This window comes from Branchiostoma lanceolatum, chromosome 4 (genome assembly GCF_035083965.1).
Source record: "Branchiostoma lanceolatum isolate klBraLanc5 chromosome 4, klBraLanc5.hap2, whole genome shotgun sequence".
Taxonomy (NCBI): Eukaryota; Metazoa; Chordata; class Leptocardii; order Amphioxiformes; family Branchiostomatidae; genus Branchiostoma; species Branchiostoma lanceolatum.
Window position 1 is genome coordinate 12,989,766 of NC_089725.1, and position 21,665 is coordinate 13,011,430.

Below are 21,665 nucleotides of genomic sequence, written 5' to 3' on the forward strand. Positions count from 1 at the left end.
AAAAAAATCTGGAAACACACACACACAGACAGACAGACATACACACAAAAAACAACATCTCCATTTTTCATGGAGATAATTACTCATGAGTACTAGTTAAAGGATGCATCTGCTGGGTGCCCTGTATGAAGGGTTAGTAAACACGCAAAATACTTGATGTTTATGTCACGCTTAATTCAGAAATATCCCTAACACCTTACGTTAGATTTGATCTCTAACTTATTATGGTTCACATAGGATTAGTGTGGTCCCGTTATGAATGACAGATGAATATAACAACAGACTAACACACTCTAGGAAATCCTTCATGCCCTTTCTTCTTGATATCCTTCACAGCCTATTTCAACCCGTTTGCTGCCGTGGTTGCCAACGGTCTGACCATCACCTTCTCCGGAGCCGTTGACATGGCAGCTATCGAGGCAGAGATGAAGAACTACCTCCTCACCAATAACCTCTGCACTTTGCCATGTCAGGTGGGTTTTTCCTCCATTAATATTATCCTCTTCTCATAAGATCTCATAAGGCACTGTTCAAACATACTTTAGAATTGCAAATGCGAGAGACACATCAAAATTCAGATTGCTAGCAATGCTATTGATGCAGATGATGAATACGTAATGTCAGCTCTTATGATTTTACCAAGTATACTATCAAAAAAGACCGCCACATTAAATGAAAGTGATGGTATCAGACACCTAAATATCTGGAGTGTGTGTACATGTACCTCAGGGATATCTGATGCTGCATTTGATTTAATTATCACTTTAAATTAACTTTTTCTAATGTGGGGGTGTTAGAGAGTTACCAGCGGAATCAAGAAAATTGATGTTATATGAAAGGACTTTGGATGTCATTTCTACCAAATGTACTGTGTTTTGTGGATTTCAGGTTGGCAACATTGAGCTGCAAATTGATCCTACGGCCAGAGTGGGACCACGAGCAAAGGCTGCTAGATCTAACAGCCGTGCCACCATGTCAGTCCAACTCTACGCCTACGCAGACGAGAGCCGCATTACCGCAACGAACACAGTTCAGATGGAGTGGGTTCGTCTGGCTGGAGAACTTAGGTACTGTACAGTTGTACTTGATGAATAGATCAACAATCTCTGTGGCATACTCGTATGTAGTCCAGTTGTTAGTGACCATACCTCTGGAGCTAGAGGCTGGGAGTTTGAATCCTGATCGTTGTTGCTCTACTGCAAAAGGTTGCAGTCATAAAGCCCCATTTTCTTGATCATCGCACAACTTTTAGAAATCGGCTAAATTTTGTTCACACATCACCGGACCCCATCCAACGTGATAGGATAAATTTTCAGGCTCGACTTTCTGCCAATTTTGAGAATTATGGCTGAAGTTCATTGACTGTGTGACAAGGGTATTAAGATGGGGCATTAAGTAATGGGATTCATTTCTATTTGTTGACAGTTGTTAGTGGAATGTCCCTGATTCAACCCTGTATATATGACCTATCTTTCCTGTCACAACTAGTGGTAGATTATCTCTTCAGTGAGCTAAACTGCTTCAAGATCACTTTTTACCAGAGTATGAGACTTTTGCTGCTATTACTCTGATCAAAGACTTCTAATAATGAATGTATAACCCTTACGACTTTTATGTGTTGAAGGGATGACTCCTCAATATGCTGTAGCCCCTGGTAGTAATTAAATAATTTCAACTATGATTCCATATTTTGTCGTTTTGTTTTAGTGAAGTGATGACAATCCTCCAACAACCAGGAGGAATTACCCTGACAGTCCAGGGGGTGGAAGTTGTGCTTCATGCCGACAATATGCAGATCTCCCCTCCAAGTCTGGGATGTCAGCTGGGAGAAGTACAAGAGGGGGTCCAGTGTAGTATGTATTAGGTTACAAACAATGAAGACATAAGAATTTAGCAGTAAGGCATGGGTGTAACATTATGGTAAGTCGGTATAGAGAATTGAAAAAGGAAATCCCATCTTGAAGTTAAAAGTTTTCTTGAAGCAATATAATCCCAGACATGACCCTGTGAACCTTTTCTTGGAAGTAAAACAGATATGTTGATTTGTGAACTGTTTCATCAACTTGTCAAATCAAATGATATTAGGTTTTTTACAATCAAGTTCTTCTTAGTTGAATACAAGAAAACCCGTAAGATACACTAACTGTAGGATTTCTGTTTCACAGGGAAGTGTGGCCCAGGCACGTACTACGACATATACGAGAACGACTGCCGCCCGTGCGCGTATGCCACTTACCAGGATGAGTCGGGACAGACCGAGTGCAAACCCTGCAAGGAGGGGACCACAACTGCCATGATGAGTGCCCGCAACTCCACCCAGTGTCAAGGTATCAATCGTTTTGTCCAGCTTCTGCTTTAGTTGTAAAGTTGTTACATTTGAAGAAAGTTTGGACTTAAAAATGGACTTAAACTTGATTATGCTAAAAAGATGGAATAGGGTTGACCAATAACGGTTGGTACCAAATTACTTTATTCCAAATTTACCATCACATGCATCTACATTTGCAAGCAACATGTTTTGCGTATGCATTTCATTTTAGCTCAGATTGTGTTAGATATATATCTCTAGGCTTAAAACGCTTTAAACTTTGACATTTTCTAGTGTTTTCACTCATACTTTTAATTGCAGATACTTTCAGCACCAAGGACAGGTCCATGTCTTTGAATTAGCTATCTGGAATTTGAAGCTGACCCGAATTCGGGCGTTGTTACTTGAATCAAAATTGAAAGTATTGACAGGAGCACCTTACAGTCATCAATTTGTCATTGCAGATTTCAACACCAAGGACAGGTCCTGGTCATGGAATTAGCTATCTAAAATTGGACGTGGATTTAAATCCAGGCCTTATTACTTGAATCAAAATTTAAACTATTGACTTATGAGTGCCTAATAGTCAACAAATCATCATCATCTACTGTGCTTTGCATGCTGTAAATCGTTTTTTTTCTTTCAGACGAGAAAGCTACTAGTGCATATCTGAAAGAACATGAGATGTTCTGACAAACATTTTGTTCACTTCACTATTTTCTAGCATTTGCTGAGTGCAACTGTGGCATCCATCCCTGCAAGCTGACCGACTCAGCAGGATACGTGTGTGATTGTCTGGATGGGTACAAACAGGTGGACATACAAGGGGAATTACTGTGCAAAGGTGTATTGTCTATCATTCCTTGTACATTTGTATTTCATATTTCTAGCATGCCAGCAGGTGCAAGCACTTTTAAATGATGGTCCATGTGAGATGTATTTAGGAACACTAGAACTCTCTCTGCTAGAAAGAACAAAATGCTATCCTATGCCATGACCATTACAATGTGGCTTCTATAGACATCGATGAGTGTATGCAGCCAGACGTCTGTCCAAATGCTGCATGCCACAACCGCCCAGGGACCTACTCCTGTGAATGCTTACCAGGATTTGAGGAGCCAAACTGTATCGGTAGGCATTCTGTTTATCTACCTTCCAGCTTCTCAAGTAAAATGTTGTGCAGGATCTGGTTTGGAATCAAAGAACTAAACATCTATTATTGAATGGAAGGGAGATGATTTTGACAGTTACATTTGTAAGTTGTAGCAATTTCTGTAATAAGCCTCCTCGCAGATCCGACTACGCATGGTCGTGCACAATGGATCTGTGAGAAAGCGTATTACATTCTTTCTATATAATCTTATTGAATTCGGAGAGCAATCAACATATTCCCTGGGATTCCTGAAGGTCTTTTCACTGAATTATAGCAAAGTAGTGTCTTTTCTTGGCTTAATTTTCCTATTTAAAAAAATGTATCTTTATAACATTTGAAATTACCAATGTTTTTGTCCGACAGATATCGATGAGTGTCGGTATGTGGGTTTCTGCCCAGACAACTCCCAATGTACCAACACACCCGGCAGCTACAACTGTACCTGTCTACCTGGATATCACGGAGACAACTGTGAAGGCAAACAGAACTTATCTCTCGCTAATAGATAGTTGTACTTGTAACAAAAATATGCCAATGTTCTAATCTAAAATTGGAAGTATTACTTTTCTTAACCAGTTAGGTTGTAGAATCTCACTAGATAAGTACTGTTTTGGATTTTGATTCAATTTTGACTGTTTTACTCTATACTGATGGTATTATGAACTACTAAATATAAACTGCTAATGAAACAAGTGGTTTGTGAAATCTTTATTTTCAGATATTGTGTGCATGTATTTACCTTGTACTGTATGTGCTTCAGTGCTTCCTTTACCTGGTTGCAATATCATGTGTATTTTCAGTGTACTTAAGACCAATTCAATCTCAATTCAAGCATTTGAAGTCAAAAAATGTCTGAGACCTGGAGTCTACTATTTACACTTTTGAATCAATTCCATTATAAAACCTCAAGTATCAGAGTTTTCAATCATAAAGCCTCAATTATAAGAGTCAACCTTTGAACGACTATCATAATCTTTGCAGAGTGCACACCGTTCCAGGGTAACTGCTACTCGGTGTCAGAAACCGCGGGCTCGTACGACCAGGCTGAGCGGGAGTGCACCGAGAGGGGCGGAATTCTGGCGGTCATCACTGACCAGCTGACACAGGACTTCTTCATCCAGCTCCTGTCTGTGTCCAGCAAGGACACCTGGATCGGACTGGCTGACGAACATTTCAGGGGAGAGTGGCAATGGAGTGATGGAATGTTTCTAAGCAGTAGCACCTACACCTCATGGGCCTATGGTGAGTTCTTAGATTTATCAAAAAACACTTAGGAAGGTTACAGAAAGGTTACAGAAATGCCAATCACTTGCTGCAGCTCAGAACCCAACATGTATTTGATTTACCAACATCATGTAGTTGTAGTTACAGGAATACAATATCGTTGCTCTGTTATTGCATAAAGGAGATGGTAGTCTGAGAAATTGTGACAATTTAGAAATGAAGTTAAGTTCTTGACTATCCTGAATGTATTTCAATGTCTTTGTCTAATGCAATAGGACAATGCAAATTTTAGATAAAAAACACAGAAAGAAGGCTGTATAAAAGAGCCACGTTTTCAGCCAATGTGGTAACATTTAAAACTATTAACAGTTCCTGAATTACTCCTTTTTCCCTAGGTGAGCCCAACGACTCTGGAAACTGCACCCACCTCTGGCCAGCTGGTGGATTCAACTGGGACGACCAGCCTTGTCATAAATCCGCCTACCACATCTGCCAATTCATGTTCTAGCCTGACACATATGTTTCAGCACTGACCGCGCATCTTGGCATGAATATGCAATGCTTTGAATAGCACTAGAAAGATTGAAAAAAGCTATACCTTTTACACATAGACCTCATGATGTAAGATTACGAGTGACTGTTAAAGACGAACAGTCTTTCAGTTTGTTACTGTATACATGTTTTGTGCAGAGCTCAATAATACCTGAGCACACCTTTCACAAAAGTAAGAATGAAAACAACGGAACAACAAGAGATTCGTTGTTTGTTTTTTGTCTTGTGTGATGTATTGCACATCATATTACATAGCATACTGTTGGATTAGATGTGGATAAAATAATGTCACAATAGATTTAATGAGATGGATTGGAACTGGTGACAGTGCTTTAGATGATAGGGTTTATTTGTGCCTTACAATTGATTAGATTGCTTGCTAGGCTTTGCTTTGCTTGGGTGTGGAATTCGAAATAAATGAAAACTGTAGAAAGCTTTAAAACTTTGGTTTGTTGTCATTCCTGCTAGAGTTACATTCTCCTGATGGAGAATTCTCGACAATTCTAGGAAAGGCACATAACGCTGAAACGTTGTAATGCTTACTCGATGCTAATACTGCAAATGCATTTAAGTTCACATGGTTTTAATTTCACGGCAAAGACAACATTCGCGATGGTTTTGACTTGGCGTTTGAAACAATAGTAGCGCTACAGAAACACCGAAAAATGCTTCCGGTGCTTTTAAGGTGGCAAAGAGATTATCACGAAAACCACGAATATAAAACCATAGCAAACATTTCTGCATTTACAGTATTGCGTTCTATTTATTTCATGAATGTACATTGATAAGTATGTCAAATGAAAAATTTAACACAAATTATGTCTTTTCGGGAGTAGTGGTGAACTAAAATAAATGTAAGATGGTGCTTCTTATGTGGTATTCAATTAAGTTTTGTAAATTGTCAGGGTTTTCTTGTGGGCGTTTTGTCGGTGAAGAATGTTTTCAGGATGACCACCTGTCCCATGCCTGCCATAAGAATAATCCCTGCTTGAAATATGGACCACCACAGCACACCAACACTCAGCTGCTCTGCGTTCCCTCTCCCAATGGCCTCCTGCAGACGGTAGTCCTGGTGTGGTACGATTTTCATAAACAAAAGCAATTGTGATATTAGATGTAACAATAAATGTGTCTGATTATTTGGATGGTGACATGCAATCTCCTACTTTATCTAACTTTACTATGAAAGCAATGGGCCGAGATTATTATCACGGCACAAAAAAATACAAATTTAAAAGCACATGAGAGATTTAAGTCCCACCATGAGAAATGGAGTATTTCAAACATGCAGTTTTTTTATGCATTTGGGTGTAAGAATTTCTTACATATCTGCACCAAATTTGAGCTTTAAAGATATTTTTGAAAATTTGGTATGCAAAAACTAGAATATACATGTACCTAGAATATTAATGTTGCATTGCATGGTAAGAGTGAAAGGGTATGAAAATACACTTTTTTTCATGGGTCAGCAACCCGACACAAATATCAGCTGCTGTCGCTTGCTTGTAATTGTAGCGATCGAATATGCTGTCCTGTTCACACTTAATAAATGATTGCTGCAATGTAATTTGACAACTATAACGTTACATGTGTCTGGAATAATTCAGACTTTGTGATAGAGGGCTGGAAGTCACAATTATCAATTTAGAAATATCATGTCAGAAACTTAGAGTTATTAGAAACCGTACATGGCCAAAGGCGGTACACGACAGTACATATGTACACTCTCACTTTAAATGTGCCGTATCGGAAACGTCAATCTTTCAATCATACGCAGCTTCCTTCAAAAATGGAAAATGACCGCATTATCAAAGCGTTGTTATCATCACCTTTTGTAGCCGTACGACGCTCTCTATGTTTGTGTTGATCTTTTCACACAGGACTTCGGTCAGCGTCGGGACGGCTTGGTGTTTGACGCCGATCTTTGCCGACAGGGTCTCGGGATAGTCCGGAGACAAGTGGAAGTAGATGATCTTGTGTGAGATGGTGGAGAACTCGTTGCTAAAGCAGAAGTTGAACTGTCCTCGTGACGTCTCTATGCGGAACTTGTCCCATTTTTTCTTTTGTCCCATATACATCATCTGCAAAAAAGGACAAGCTTACGTCTATAAAAACGTTGATTTGATGATCTTTCAAAAGTCTCCGTCTCTGAGGCTTAGCCAAAAACTACAACTATAGCCGATACGTATTGTATTGGGACGACAATAAGATACAGTAAAGCCTTCGTGAATGGGCACAATACATTGCGCATGTAGTACTATACCATGCTTTCCTTCAGGTTGTTTGATAAAATATGGTAGTAAAAATAAGAAATTCGAAATGCCAGTAAAGAGAACAACAGGAAGCGATGGTACATGTATCGCTTGTAACGATCATCTTAACAGAAATTGTGTTTATTGCCTTATTTTCTACAATAAAGCTAGGAAGTGTCGACGACGGTTGACGAAATCGTTGGGTTATATATCGCGCAGATTAAAATCTGCCGACTTTGTCACAAAGTAAAAGAGGAACTCACTTTGCCGTTGGGTGATAACACCTTCATGTCAACGTCCAGGTTTCCGCCTCGCACAACCTTGTACTCCACCTGTCAAGGTCACGTATACATACATTTGTTATTCTAACAAAAGACAGATCTAAAGGCCTTTAATTGCACATTCAAATGTACAATGTGCATTTAAACCTTGTTGCACAATTTAAACTTCAAAGGTAAATGGTAGATTCAAACCATATTGGCTTCCCTGACAGTAAGCGTGAAATTCGCGACTGGCATATAGTAACAAAACTGAGCTGGGCCCTACATGCACATCTGCTTGGAGATACGTGTACACAATGAAGTTTTGATGACATGAAAATCGTACATGGTTAAGTACACATATGCCACATCCACAGAGAGCACATTTGATACGCTTTCAACTATAGGACGTTGATGTTCTATCAAATATAGTCGTTTATAAAATATCTACAACACAAGTGTGCACAACGCTTAACCAAGAAGGTTGGAAAATTACAAAGCTTCTTGACATGATTCCAAAAATCTGACCTACTCACGTTGTGTTTGATGGGTTTGGTGATGTTTTCCGAGAAGCACATCTCCTCTCGGTCCGCCAACTCGAACGTTAGCGTCGCGCCTTCCACCGAACTCACCACAGCCGCCAGAACGGGAACTAGATACAGGACAATCGTCGAGACGGAATCCATCCTGGCGCATTAACCGAACCGGACAAACTGCTAGAATAAATCCTTATAGGAAAACGAAGTAAAGCCTATTTGGCACAAGTTTTGTAGTAAGTTGTACCTTTGCAATGTGGGTAAGAAAAAACACAGGTAGTAAAACGTATTTTTCAGAAGCCCTCTAGTGAGTTGTATTCTAGCGACGTGGTTGCTAAACCGATTAAACAGGTTGTTCTTTGTCTCTGAAGCCTTAATCATGGTGGCGGCGGCGGTGGACCAATGAGAGGACCACAAGCTGTCAACGCTACTGCGTCAGCTGGACGTAATGCTTCCTTTATAGTGGTCAAGTTGTTATGGAAACGCTGTACAGAATGACACAGAGCACAAGCGTGCGATACTTTATTTCAAAATGCGTTTCAAGTTGACAATGCAAAGTAGTCCTCCCAATGTATAAGGGTATCATTTTCCAAGGAATTACGTTTACATTGTTAGGGTTCCTGTTTCTTACATAACGTCACGTCATACGAGTTACGTATATGCATAACTGAAAATATGAAGTTAACATAATAGAACGTATTGACATATCAGATGTGCATAATGTTGTTGAAGTAATAAAACCTATCAATCATATCATTTGATATGAATTACTGTATCTGGGAAATAATTCATCATTGCCTGTGACAAAATGAAGCAGTTGAAATAATCATACTTATTCTTTGCTTTGGAAATATTACAAGTTATTTCTTGTATTTCACTGTGATTTTACATTTTGCTATTGTCAGTAAAGAACTGCATTGAACACTGGGTTATGATGCCTTCCCCTTTCTTTATCTGGAACTTGATCAAGTCCGACTGAGCAGGGTCTTCCCATGACGTCACAGTCAGCACATCGCCAGTTCGGGCCTCTCCGAGATTGAGTAACTCAAACCTTTTCATCTTGTACTGAGCCATGCATGTCTCCTGTGATGATCGAATACGCACCCTTTTCTGCCCCAAATGACACACAATCGCAGCAGTATCGCACGTACTGATAGTGGCTCACGTGTCGTAAGAAATCCGTGTCGCTTGGTGCAGCTGTTACGGTGTAAACAAACGATGGTTCAGTCGCGAGGGTCCCGAACGGTTGCACGGTTTCTACAGGAGGGGCGGCACACAAGTCGGGATATCGCTGTGCCAGCCAAGCTGCCCAAGGCTCCGGACGACGCGTCTTGGACGACGCACTTATACACTGCATGTAACCACCTGCTATGGGGTCATTGCCGGTTGTCTCAAGGACCTTCTGCTCGAGAAAGAAGGACGTCTTCCCGATCTTACAGATTCTCAAGGTATGCGGTAAGGAACAGCCGGGGAACACTTGGTTGTGATACGAGCGAGAGAAGTCCAGAAACATGCAGCGTCCAAAGAACAGGTCTGTGAACGGTGGTCCGCCTTCAGGAGGTGTGAACCAGTGGCGATGTATGTCCATCCACAGTAGGCTGGTATGGTGGAGCAGTTTCCAGATTGGGATACCACCTAGAATCAACATGAAATATATTTGAGAAGTAACTTGAAAACTTGTTGTTTTTCTTCAACCTTAAAATACATGTCGGACAGATCAGTCTACTGATTGAATAGTCATTGGGATATATAGTAAATTATGACGACAATAAACGACGTTTATCTTTATCGGCATAGATGGTCTTTATGTGTCCATTTGACAGCTGTAAATGTTAATGAATGGGTGATCATGAGTGAAAGAAGTTTATTGTGTACCTTTCTGCTACAATTAAGCAGTTAATAGTATTACGCGTTTGGTGTCCGTCATTGGTTGTGAGAGGTGTCTTACCCGTGTGGTCGAAATCTCATGGCTGGGGACTGTACGTTGCACAGATAGATCGTACCAAAGACCAAAACGACAATGCTACACAGCTTCCCCAACTCGATTCTTACCGGTCCGAGGCATGATTCCAAACGCTCCGAGGCATGATTCCAACCGGTCCGAGGCATTTCCAACCGGTCCGCGATACATTTCTTTACGTGCCGCGGTAGAATTTTAACCGCTCTGCGATACATTTCCTTACGTGCTGCGGTAGAATTCCAACCACTCCGCGCCAGTGAGAATTTCCTGCCCTACGCGCTGCCCTGTGTTCCTCGACAGAATTTCCTGCCCTACGCGCTGCCCTGCGTTCCTCGACAGAATTTCTTTCGCGCTACCGTACCACGGCACAGCCCCCGTCCCCCACGCTCATACAGTGGACGATCCCAGATGGGTCAAGGGTCACTCGTGTTGTAAATGTGAACAGCCAGTCAGGTCGTGTCGGTGTTGAAAACTTTGTCAGTGCTTCGTTCTGACTATCACCGTCTCTAGAAATACGTGCGTACAAACTAAAAGGAAGCCGTGATTGTCAATATCAACTACAATCGACGGACAATTGGAGTTAGATATTCCTTTTTGCCCCTCCCGTGTCAGTAGATCGACTGAAAGGACGATATAGTGGGCGTTGACCCCTCTAGAAATCTGCCTGTCGTTGACTCAACAATGCTACCAGCACACACACACACACGTTCACCACAAAACAATGTTGTGTAATATGCACATTAGATATTGGCCATAAAATTCATTGACAGAAACATACGGTCGATAATACAAAAGATATTATTGTTCAGTCACGGGAAAATCCTGTTATAGCCCCAGCCATGAATGAAATCGAATGTTATAGAAATGCTATCTGTTACTAGTACATGTAGTCTGTGTTGTCCATGTATGAACTTTCATCAAATAACTCGATCATGCGATATGCTGAAAGGACTAAAAAAAAACGTGGCCAACTTGAACTTTTGCCACCGTAGGATTGTCCTGCGAGACAGGTCCGTTTATTTCAGGTTAAGAATCTGAAATAACACAGAAGCAAAATGCAAGCTATAGTATAACGTTATATAAAAGGAGAGCTAGCTGAGGAAGAGAAGGATGCCCCCGTACCGATCCCGTCAAGTACACCGCCAACTCATATGATATCTATACTATAGTCTGTAGCACTGACAGTGTCAGGTTTGAGGTCTCTTGAACTTTAATATCATAATTTAAACAGAGCCAAGCCGGTTTTATTGCTGTCACGGTTGTTGCAACAACAGCAAATATGCCTATGACACACGGCGACGTCGACCCGCCACGTAACACCATGGTAGCGTACGCGTAGTCGTAATGTTACCGTTATGAAAAAGGTCCCCGATACTTTTAGCGAAGGACATTATCCTTGAAAGTTTATATTTTCGCAGTTCACATTCAACACGCGTGACCCTTGACCCATCTGGGACCGTCCACTGTATGAGCGTGGGGGACGGGGCTGTGCCGTGGTACGGTAGCGCGAAAGGAATTCTGTCGAGGAACGCAGGGCAGCGCGTAGGGCAGGAAATTCTGTCGAGGAACGCAGGGCAGCGCGTAGGGCAGGAAATTCTCACTGGCGCGGAGTGGTTGGAATTCTACCGCAGCACGTAAGGAAATGTATCGCAGAGCGGTTAGAATTCTACCGCGGCACGTAAGGAAATGTATCTCGGACCGGTTGGAAATGCCTCGGACCGGTTGGAATCATGCCTCGGAGCGTTTGGAATCATGCCTCGGACCGGTAAGAATTGAGTTGGGGAAGCTGTGTAGCATTGTCGTTTTGGTCTTTGGTAAGATCGGTCTTTCTCATTGAACGACGTCTTCACTGCTGGTTGGGCCGGAAATGACGTTTTTTGGGCCGTATTACCAGCTGAGCATCCTTCAGTTAAAATGGGAGAAAACAGACTCGATAAAATTGTATTTTACAACTTTTTTTCCTTTCCATTAGTATAGTATGTCATGATTTCGTACTACAGTACAGTACATGACGTTGAGTTGTATTTACCGGCATGTGCAGTCATGCATATGATATGGGATCATAGGGCTCCGAATGATTTTCTAAAAACCGACCGACATTTGGATACCCCCTCCCCCCGTTACGGTTACCGTTGGAAAGCTTAGTTATGCCAAACAAACATGTAACAGTTGATTAACGTCAGGCAAGGTTCAAAACTCAGGTGCATTCCGTTTCAGAAGAGTCAGGTACTTACGGAAACCTCTAACGCCGGAATGAAGAGAGGTTTCCCACCATGACGGCCGTAGTTGTCGTCGCATGATTACGCCAACAGCAACCTTAACGTTACATAGCGTCCAGCAGCTTGTCCAAAACACAAGTCACTGACCTAAGTTTGTCAGATTGTTGGAAAGTCGCGAACGCTAACAAGATGCTAACAGTAACACATCGAGCAGTTCAATGTTCAATGTTTGAACTTTCAACTTCGAACTTTATTCACCTTTCTGGACTCGCACTTAGTAGAGTAGAAGATGATAATATCGTTACTTCTATAACGATTATTTAGCTATCTACGCCGATTTCAATATCACCTTAAACATTGCACGTGCTTATCTCATTTGGTTGGCGCGCTCGCCAGGCTGTGGTGACATATTTTCAGCGATAACCCAAGCTTCTGTTGTTCCGCGTGACACAAGCGCCACCTGGCGATAAAATGTAAACCCGCAGCAGTTTCATCAGCCCGGCGCCGCGAATCGTGCAGTCAGCGTGTGGGCCTTTTAGAGTGGACAAACATCACATGACAAGGCATTTTCTAAAAGCACTGCAGTGACCCACTCGGGCCGGCTCCACTTGAAAACGCACGGCCATACTCGCTCGCAGACGTTTAGGGCGCCGAGAAGCTAGTACGAGATGTGTTCGCTTCTCTTGTCGGCGCCATGTCTGCCGCGGAGGCTGGCACCAGTGATCGGCACTGTGCTCCGCAGTTCATCCTCGCAGAAGCAGCCCGTAGACTTACCGGACTTCAACACGGATGTAGACGTGCACACGCACCGCCTGAAGAGGCCCGAGCGCCCGCCACCCTCCCCAGCACGGCGCTGGGCCGGTCTGGAGGGGCTTCGTGAGAGGACAGAGGTAAACATCAAATAAATGTCATAAATGATTGAACATTATCTTGTTTCTGGGACAATAAAAGTAACAACGATGCAAGTATATCAGGTTTTAATGATGAAGAATTGTTGCTATTTATTTATGCTTGTTTACAAAATCTTGCATATTTTTTCTAGATTCAAATAAGGCAAGAAAATTACCGAGTGCTTCGAATTCAGTTCGTTAGATAACGTTACTTGGTTACCTCAAGACAAGTGACCTTTCACCATTGTCCCGATTTAGGTCACACCGCCTCTTTATAGCCTGCCAAAGGTTTCTAGTTACAGTTTAGATACCATAGGCACCGTTTCAGTTCTGAAGGACACCATCTTGGTAAATGATCATTTACACGACAGTGTTATAATCTAAAAGTTATATTGACATTCAACACAGGTCATTAACGTTATGCAACAAGGAAACAAGACCGACCAGCAAAGATCAACAAAGTTCCAAACATTATGTGTTGTGACTGTGAGTCAATGATTAACTAAACGGCAGTATGAGTGGCTTTTACCGGGTTAAGGTGCATATCATTCTTCAATTTCTTGTTTCAAACATGTTGTAAATTTGCATCTCAATTGGAGACTTAATTTGAGGGAACGAAGCATTAATGATTTTAACCAGGATGTAGATTCGTGGAAACATTTTTGGCGACGCCTCAGGGGCCTGCTTGCTACCGGTAGAACTACTTAATCAACTCTGATCTGCCAGCGATGACTTATTTATGTAAGGTGCAGACCATATGGAAATGGGTACTGTATTAGAAAAATGCTCTTGTACTATTTTTTGATATAAGAAAAAGTTTTTCTTTGCTGTCATCACTTTAACGTTACTGTAAATTTTTAATCTGATTTATTTTCTCTCCATTTTTGCACACATCCTTCATAATTTCCTGCTTGAAAGTACATCATACCTCTGTACTACATATCAGATGAAAACAGAAGTACAATGTGGTCAATATCAGAAATCAATTCTGTGAAGACAATGTACTAGTAATAACTTGTTTCATGAGATTATTATTATCACTGCTTTAGGGGTCGCTGATTCCAGACACACTACAGGAGATGGAGAAAGATGAACAGTTTAAGATCACGGCAGAGAACCTGAGGAAGCTGGGTCAGGTCAAACTCACCAGAGAAGAGAGGAAGAAAAGACAGAGGGCGCTTAGAAAGCTCGGGATTCCCAACTTCCGGGAATTCTTACTGAAAAACCTGAAGGAAAACCCACAGGAGGGATTGGAAGGTAGGTGTATGGGGATTTTTGAAAAAAAAGAAAGAAATGAGATTGGTTGTGGCGCAAGTCAAGAGGAGAATTTCCCCACCAAAGAAACTTTTGCTCCTTATTTTTTTTTGTAAAAGAACAGATACATGTGATAGACATCAAATAAAGTACAACAAAAGGTTATATTGCTATTTCTGATACTTAGATTTCAAGAACATTCTGTATACTTAGTGTGCAATTGTGCCTTTGCCCTATAGCCTACAAAAATATCTAGGTGCACTGGTGCACCCACAGTCAAACATTAGGTGCACAGTTCAAATTTGGGGTGCACACTATTTCGAGCCCTGGTATATCATTGCCTCATTTTGCTTTCAATAGGTGCCCATATGAACATACTTCTGTTTGGTCTTTGACAGATAAGCACCAGTCGCTGAAGAAACAACCCATCGAGATCATCCAGTTGAACATCGGCCTGTACTGTAACCAGGCCTGTAACCACTGTCACGTGGAGTCATCGCCCAAGAGGACGGAGATGATGACTCGAGAGGTGGCCGACAAGTGTCTGGAGATCCTGGACAGGAGTCCCTCTGTCCACACACTGGACATCACAGGTACGGCCATGCTGATTTGATTATAATTTATATGGATGGCATCCTCTGAAAACCCCAAAACTTGATGCAGCATGCAAACAAAAAAGTTTGGCCAAAAAAAGGTGCCTTATATAATTATGAAATCTAAGTGGTCAGGAAGGTTGAACAAATGATTAAACACACAAAGTATGGTATACCGAACAATAGAGTCTTCATTTTTGTTCTTTCTCATCTTCTTGACATTCTACAACATTAGTATCCATTTTCCGATATTTTCTGTGTGCAATTTACGGCATATATTTGCTCATTTTGTGGCTTCTTTCTACGATTTACAGTATGGTTGTAAACATTTAATTTTGGAAACGGGACAAAAATTGAAGCGCGTACGGATGTCATCTATATAACTTAAAGCATTTTTAACTCAATAACAGTTGTAATCATTGCCAATGACATTTTCCTGGCTCATGTCACTGCCAGGAGGAGCTCCTGAACTGAACCCGGAGTTCCGTTACCTGGCAGCAGGGGGCGCTGCTCTGGGGAAGAAGGTACTTGACAGATGTAACCTTACTGTACTGCTGGAGCCTGGACAGGAGGACCTGCCTGACTTCCTAACACAGCATGGTGTCAGTGTGGTGGCCTCTCTTCCCTGCTACAGGTATGTATCAGTCAATCAATCAATCAATCAATCTATCGAGTTTTAACCTTGTATGCTGAACATCTGTGCCCTAAATTGTGTTGCTCCTTTTTGGCCTGTGGTTTGTAAGTGGCCAATGCCTTGTAACAAAATGTCTAAAAATGAAGTCTGACTATAGTAATGTATAGGCTTTTAGTTTTAAGAAAAAAGAAATTATCAACAGACCTTTAGCCATCGATTGGAAGCAATTTTGATATGGTACCAACCTCTGTTATTACCTTCGCCGAGAAGGTTATGCAGAGGGTAGCGTTTGTGTGTGTGTGTGTAATGTACAGCATAACTCGAGAAGGCTTGGATGGATTGTCTTGATATTTGGTAGGTGGGTAGGTCTTGATGAGACTAGGAAATGATTAGATTTTGGGTCCCCTAGCGGCTTGTTACGGTACTGCAGCGGAACTTCCTGTTTCAATATCTCGTGTTCTGGACAAGCTATGGAACTGATTTTTGAGTGGTAGATAGCTCTTTGGACAGAGAGTAAGTGGTATAGGTTTTGGCCCCCTAGCGGCTTTTTTGGAACTGCAGGAGCAGGTTTTGGTTCAGACTTTGAAAGGGAATAACTCAAGAAGGGCTTGATGGATGGTTATAATTTTTGGTAAGTAGATAGCTTGAGTGATGATGTACATGATTAGATACTTATTATGCAAATCAGTATCTAATTTGCATAATTAATGAGGAAAGTTTATACATCGGCCAAATTCCACGACAGGACTCTCAAACATGTGACATATGTAACTGAAGAAGAGAGAAATATTAATAGATATCAATTATGCAAATGAATACCTAATTTGCATAATTAATGAGAAAATACTATAACTCAAGATGGGCTTGATGGATGGTAATGATTTTTGGTATGTAGATAGCTTACGTAATGCTTTGTATGATTGGACGATAATTATGCAAATCAGATTTTAATTTGCATAATTAATGAGACAACTTTAAAAACCCGCTGTATTCCATGATATGACTATTGACATATGTGACATTTGCTACTGAGGAATTTTGATAGATAAAAAATATGCAAATGTAGGCCTAATTTGCATAATTAATGAGAAACTACTATAAAACCATACAGGTAAAGGATGGCAATTTCATACTTGTGTCATTTGGAAGTTATGTGAATGTGAACATTGTTGAATCAAATTATGGTAATAAGGAGCCCATTTGCATAATTCATGATAAATGTTAAATTGTTAGCATAACCTTCTTTGTTACGCTCATACTTTTGTTTTTTGGGTGAAGAAGATCAACTGGTATGATTTATAATTGATGACAAACACCCCTGATATGTCAGTCATAAAGGTTAAAATCATATGGCGAAGGTATGAGGTCGTGGAACTCTAGTTACATTTTGAAATATGTTATATCAAGGGTAATCAAGTACCTCTGGTGGTAGATTTGAGTGAGAAAAACGCTTGTATATTTCCTGAGATTTTACAGCAACTTTCAAAGTAATCAGATTGTCATTGTGCAAAAAGTATGAGTTTAAATACTGTTTTACATAGAGCCGAGTGAAATTTGTACCGCGTGTTAAACTGTTCTGTTCTTGTGTGCAGTGCAAAGAATGTGAACATGCAGCGAGGGAAGGGTGTGTTTGATAAGAGTATCCAGGCCCTGCTCATGTTGAACGAGCGAGGCTACGGCAGGCCTGGCACTGGTCTGGAACTAGACCTGGTTTACAATCCTTTGGGTAAGTTTAACCCTCCTCCTGCTAAGTTCTGTTCTAACTGATACATACTAGGTGCAAAGTTCAGTGAGCAGCCCTGTCAATACCGTCAACCCATTATTTAGCAGTACTCTAATACAATCACTGCTGGATGCTGTCCAAAAACTAGAATACCCTCAAGCTTAGATTTCAGGTTATGATCCTACCAGACTCTTGACGCCATTTTTGAAAATGATATCCCTCAAAATAGCTGCCTCTGCGTATGGTCGGTGTAATCTATATGTTGTATTTTTGTTTCGTCTCATTTCCACAGGGGGCTTCCTCCCCCCTCCACAGCGCGAGCTGGAGGACAAGTACCGGCAGGAATTGTGGGATACTTTCGGGATCGAGTTCAACAACCTCTACACTGTCACCAACATGCCGATCAAGAGATTTGCTGACTTTCTGTACAGAAGGTCGGTCGTTGAGAGAACAGCTATTTTTTCGAGGTTCAAAGACAATTGAAAACATTTCATTGGAGTGTAAAGTATGGTTCTACAAAAAAAAGGTTAAAGTCCATCCCACACCATATGGTGTAAAGGGAAGTGCCCATCCCCTTTTCTATCTATACAGCCCTTGGGTCACACAACTGTGCAAGCACTACAGCAGGGGGCTAGTCTACTGGTAGTCAGTGTAGTGTGTATGATTCCAGAGAGGCTTTAGAAATTTGAAAATCATGAAATGACAGGCCTAACTTGGTGATGCTAGTAGTTTTAAGGACAGAATCTTTGCCAAAAATATGTATCGTTAACCATTAGATACTAATAACCTCCCAGTGAATTAGTACAGATTAGGTGTCAAACAGCACCCTTAGAGAGATCGGGGTTAAGGAGTGTAGTGTGCATATGACAGCAGTAGTTCACAGAAACAATTACAGCATTCTTTTCAACATTGCTTATCCTCATCAAGCAGCATCTCAAATGACTTCATATTCAAAATCACTATCTTTGGCAGGACAGAGGGTATCTATTTCAAGACTTTGAGATCTTTTTTGAGCTTTTGCTAAATATGCCCACATCTTAGGAATGAACTTCAGGACTACATGAACTTGTTGGTGCGGAACTTCAACCCAATGTCAGTGAAGGGGCTGATGTGTCGTAACCTGCTGAGCGTGAACTGGGACGGACGAGTGTACGACTGCGACTTTAACCAGCAGCTGGACCTCTCCATTCCCAGGACAAGACTAGGTAAGGAAAATTATCTGATATTCTGCTTTCGAAAACAGATAAAGCTTGGTACATGTAAGAATCGCGGTAGAAAAAAATTGATTCTCTGTAATGTTCAGCCGATTTCTTCTAGTAAATTTGATATTCTGCTTTTGAAAAATAGATTAGGAAGGCTGAACCATTCAGTAATGGTAGAGCAACTGTTTTGAATAAAGGTAGCACAAACATCCCCCTCCCTTTGAAAATGGTCACACACTCAATCTAAGGATAAAGGTAACGGGGGGTGCCCAACCATCGGACGTTTTTTTACGGGCTGGAACTCACGGCGCTCCATTGCTGGTTGCCAGAGAGTGGTCAGGTTTTAATGAATGAATTTTGAACACATTCATCTAAAGACCATACTTGGACAAGAAATGTATTCATACTGTTCATGGGCCCTTCATGCTCCGCTTTACATGCGGAAGACGCTGTGAGACATTTTCACGAATGTACCTTCTGATTTAGTGCTACGCCAGATAGTGTGCCTAACTTAGTACGCTTTGGTAATTTGCTCTCTTCGGAAGTTGGTGATGAAGTTAGGGAAATGTAAATAAGGCTTGAAGTCTGCTATATTCTAGCTTTCTTTTGACCGGAAAATTTTGACCGTGTGCACTTCTAACGTCATGTGAGAAGGGCTATATCTAGCGCATCCCAGCTCATGTTCCCACGGGAAATAGGCTACTACGCGGCCCGACGTACGTATTGAATGCGGCCCGACTTACGAAATCATTACGAAAAACGACACCGCTTACATCAACAATACTCCGTCTACTTATTGGGAAACATCTTCGCCATCTCTGTATTCAGTTTCCTTTTCATAGACGGTACCAATCACATGTTAGAGCGTAACAAAACTGTGCGTTGAATCGTTCCGCCACCATCGCGGCCCAAAAAAATGGCGGGAAAACAACGTCGTCAGACGACAGCAATGTTTACGTTGTTTTTCTTTGGTCGTTTTTCTTCTCAACAAACACTTAAAGACCAAAATTTTTAGTGTTTTATGAAATTATTTTTCTTATGTGTATGACAGCTGTGTGACTTATGTATCTGCTTGGCACAGGTCGTATATTTAGGTGCCGGGCCGTCTAGCTACGCAGTGACCCTCTACTCAGCGTTGCCATCATTATTGTCAAAATACTACTTTTCGACAAAACAAGAAATGAATATGTACACATATGTTTTGAATGTAAATGACAATTACGTGCATGAACTTGGGTTATTTACCTTCCTTATCAGCATAGTCATTGGACACAAACACGGCGTACTTATACAAAATAAGATCAGTAAAAAATCCGTGCGATGTTCGGGCGCGTGCGATGTTCGGGCGGCCCCCGTTATGTCTCAAGTGACACTGCTGCATTTCTGATATGAGAAGTAATATCATTTGCATTTCAAAGTGTTATACTTAAATGCAACACTTTGTTTCCATGCAAGCAACAGGTAAAACTTGTATCTCCCTACTTTACCCTCTCAAAATATCAATGAGAAAATGTGATTTCTGATTCTTGCAGGTCTTTCTGCAAAGCAGTCTGCTAAAGAAGGACCTTCTAGTGTGCACCCTGACCTAAAGTCTAAGGGATTGTCAGTTTGGGACTTCGCGAGTACAGACGACTTCTTGGGGTCAAGGGTCGTAACGGACAACCACTGCTACGGCTGCACGGCAGGCATGGGGTCCAGCTGACAGGGCAGCACCGTCTCCTAGAGGGGATGCAACATTTGACTTTCCAGGGGCTGGAACTTCTTAGAGCAATGATACATTCACCGACTATTTTTTGGCAATGCCTCTGGGGCGGAGGAAATTGTGCAGAGTGCCTTGACATGAGAGTTGGAATCATGTTGCCATGTGCAATTTGTTTGGGAGTGTATCTTTGCTCAATGTATCTTTGACCAAAGGATGACATGTCTGTCTTAAAACTTTTGTTGGGAGGATAGATGTTGATGGTTGGGTCAGGATTTGGGGGAGGTCCTCTGGAGGTTTAAAGTGAGAAAGGAAGATCACCCTATAGTTATGTATCCCCTGTGTTGTTCTTTCATTTCCATTGCATCATTTTAACAGCTTTTCAATTCTATTATGGATTTCTACAAATCACCACATCAGTATTTGAGAGTAAACTGAAGATTCTAGATCTTGTATTGAAACCGGAATGTTTGTGACATTACTTTTGCATATACTTGGAACCACAGTGTTTTTGAAACATCAGTGTGCCCGTTAATTCAAAAACAGATTGATTGATTCATTGATTGATTGATTGTTAAAGTGCCTTGTTGACAAGCTATTGTCGTATTGATGCAATTATGCAACAAACAGAAGATTCAACCACTAGATGAACATTATGAATATTTTGCCTGCAATAGATATTATGAACATTTGAAGTGTGGAAAAGAAGCCTTAGCTAATGTTTATTGAATTCAGTGTTATAGAATTTCGTTAATGTTACTTTGTGACTGCTAAGGTAGCTAATGTTACAAGTGTTTGAAAGTTAGACCAGACTAAAAAGTCTAAAAAGTTCTATAGCCATACAAGTACACTTCTAATATAGAATAAGAGAGGAAGATGAATTCTAAAAAATAACTTCTCATTGCTTTGTTGTTATGTCTTTGTTTGTATCACAAGTTCTACCTGTCTTCACAAACTTATCAATAAGATGTTTGTTGTTAACAAATGTATGCATTGCAATATTGCTGTAAATGTGGTTGTATTTCTTGATATTTTGTAGATACATTTGTACTGTTGTTTTACTGCAGCAATATGTTCAGCTGCTATAAGTATAAGTGCCAATGATCATTGTCATTTTGTTTTGCCATGACAACTAGATTACATATTGATTTACAGTATCAGCGTTTTCATCAAAGTTTTGTTTTTCAGTTGTGAGTGCAATTAGAA

The 21,665-nt window shown here is 41.0% G+C and overlaps 4 protein-coding genes and 1 long non-coding RNA gene across 6 annotated transcripts in view; 4 read left to right on the forward strand and 1 right to left on the reverse strand.

The window, feature by feature from the left end:
• Nucleotides 1–2,359, forward strand: part of LOC136434181 (sushi, von Willebrand factor type A, EGF and pentraxin domain-containing protein 1-like) — a 30,461-nt gene extending 28,102 nt beyond the window's left edge. Inside the window, exons 45-48 of the mRNA XM_066426947.1 lie at nt 337–473; nt 889–1,067; nt 1,708–1,853; nt 2,166–2,359. Coding sequence (XP_066283044.1) covers nt 337–473; nt 889–1,067; nt 1,708–1,853; nt 2,166–2,359 — 656 coding nt within the window. The remainder of the gene's footprint in view (nt 1–336; nt 474–888; nt 1,068–1,707; nt 1,854–2,165) is intronic.
• Nucleotides 2,360–3,040: 681 nt separating this feature from the next.
• LOC136432107 (uncharacterized) lies at nt 3,041–3,945 on the forward strand. Its single transcript, XR_010755451.1, has 3 exons — nt 3,041–3,152; nt 3,329–3,439; nt 3,825–3,945. It is a non-coding gene; the product is annotated as an uncharacterized lncRNA (long non-coding RNA).
• Nucleotides 3,946–4,309: 364 nt separating this feature from the next.
• LOC136434183 (C-type lectin domain family 4 member M-like) lies at nt 4,310–5,193 on the forward strand. The gene is made up of 3 exons (XM_066426949.1): nt 4,310–4,325; nt 4,443–4,703; nt 5,081–5,193. The coding sequence occupies exons 1-3, from the start codon at nt 4,310–4,312 to the stop codon at nt 5,191–5,193; spliced, it is 390 nt and encodes a 129-aa protein (XP_066283046.1).
• Nucleotides 5,194–6,088: 895 nt separating this feature from the next.
• LOC136432658 (transmembrane emp24 domain-containing protein 7-like) lies at nt 6,089–10,285 on the reverse strand. Of its 2 annotated transcripts, none has more exons than XM_066424096.1 (5): nt 10,234–10,285; nt 8,286–9,920; nt 7,753–7,821; nt 7,067–7,318; nt 6,089–6,306 (listed from the first exon to the last, which is right to left on the reverse strand). In XM_066424096.1, exons 2-5 carry the CDS (start codon nt 8,433–8,435, stop codon nt 6,139–6,141), a joined length of 639 nt encoding a protein of 212 aa, XP_066280193.1. In that variant the 5' UTR covers nt 8,436–9,920; nt 10,234–10,285; the 3' UTR covers nt 6,089–6,138. The 2 variants fall into 2 exon arrangements, with proteins under 2 accessions (XP_066280193.1, XP_066280194.1); XM_066424097.1 differs by having other exon boundaries at nt 10,161–10,279.
• Nucleotides 10,286–13,008: 2,723 nt separating this feature from the next.
• On the forward strand, nt 13,009–21,620 carry LOC136432655 (uncharacterized). Its single transcript, XM_066424094.1, has 8 exons — nt 13,009–13,354; nt 14,404–14,611; nt 15,007–15,201; nt 15,658–15,835; nt 17,428–17,561; nt 17,851–17,992; nt 18,600–18,763; nt 20,293–21,620. Exons 1-8 carry the CDS (start codon nt 13,133–13,135, stop codon nt 20,460–20,462), a joined length of 1,413 nt encoding a protein of 470 aa, XP_066280191.1. The 5' UTR covers nt 13,009–13,132; the 3' UTR covers nt 20,463–21,620.
• Nucleotides 21,621–21,665: the final 45 nt, after the last annotated feature.

Bases quoted from the DNA above. Each gene is read 5' to 3' on its own strand.
- LOC136432658 (XM_066424096.1), bottom strand. From the start codon at position 8,435: ATGGATTCCGTCTCGACGATTGTCCTGTATCTAGTTCCCGTTCTGGCG. The intron at 7,822-8,285 runs GTGAGTAGGTCA...TGACCTTGACAG, and splicing joins CCAAACCCATCAAACACAAC to GTGGAGTACAAGGTTGTGCG. The intron at 6,307-7,066 runs GTGATGATAACA...GTACCACACCAG, and splicing joins GCGTCGTACGGCTACAAAAG to GACTACCGTCTGCAGGAGGC.
- LOC136432655 (XM_066424094.1), top strand. From the start codon at position 13,133: ATGTGTTCGCTTCTCTTGTCGGCGCCATGTCTGCCGCGGAGGCTGGCA. The intron at 14,612-15,006 runs GTAGGTGTATGG...GGTCTTTGACAG, and splicing joins CCCACAGGAGGGATTGGAAG to ATAAGCACCAGTCGCTGAAG. The intron at 17,562-17,850 runs GTAAGTTTAACC...TCATTTCCACAG, and splicing joins CCTGGTTTACAATCCTTTGG to GGGGCTTCCTCCCCCCTCCA.
- LOC136434183 (XM_066426949.1), top strand. The intron at 4,704-5,080 runs GTGAGTTCTTAG...CTTTTTCCCTAG, and splicing joins CTACACCTCATGGGCCTATG to GTGAGCCCAACGACTCTGGA.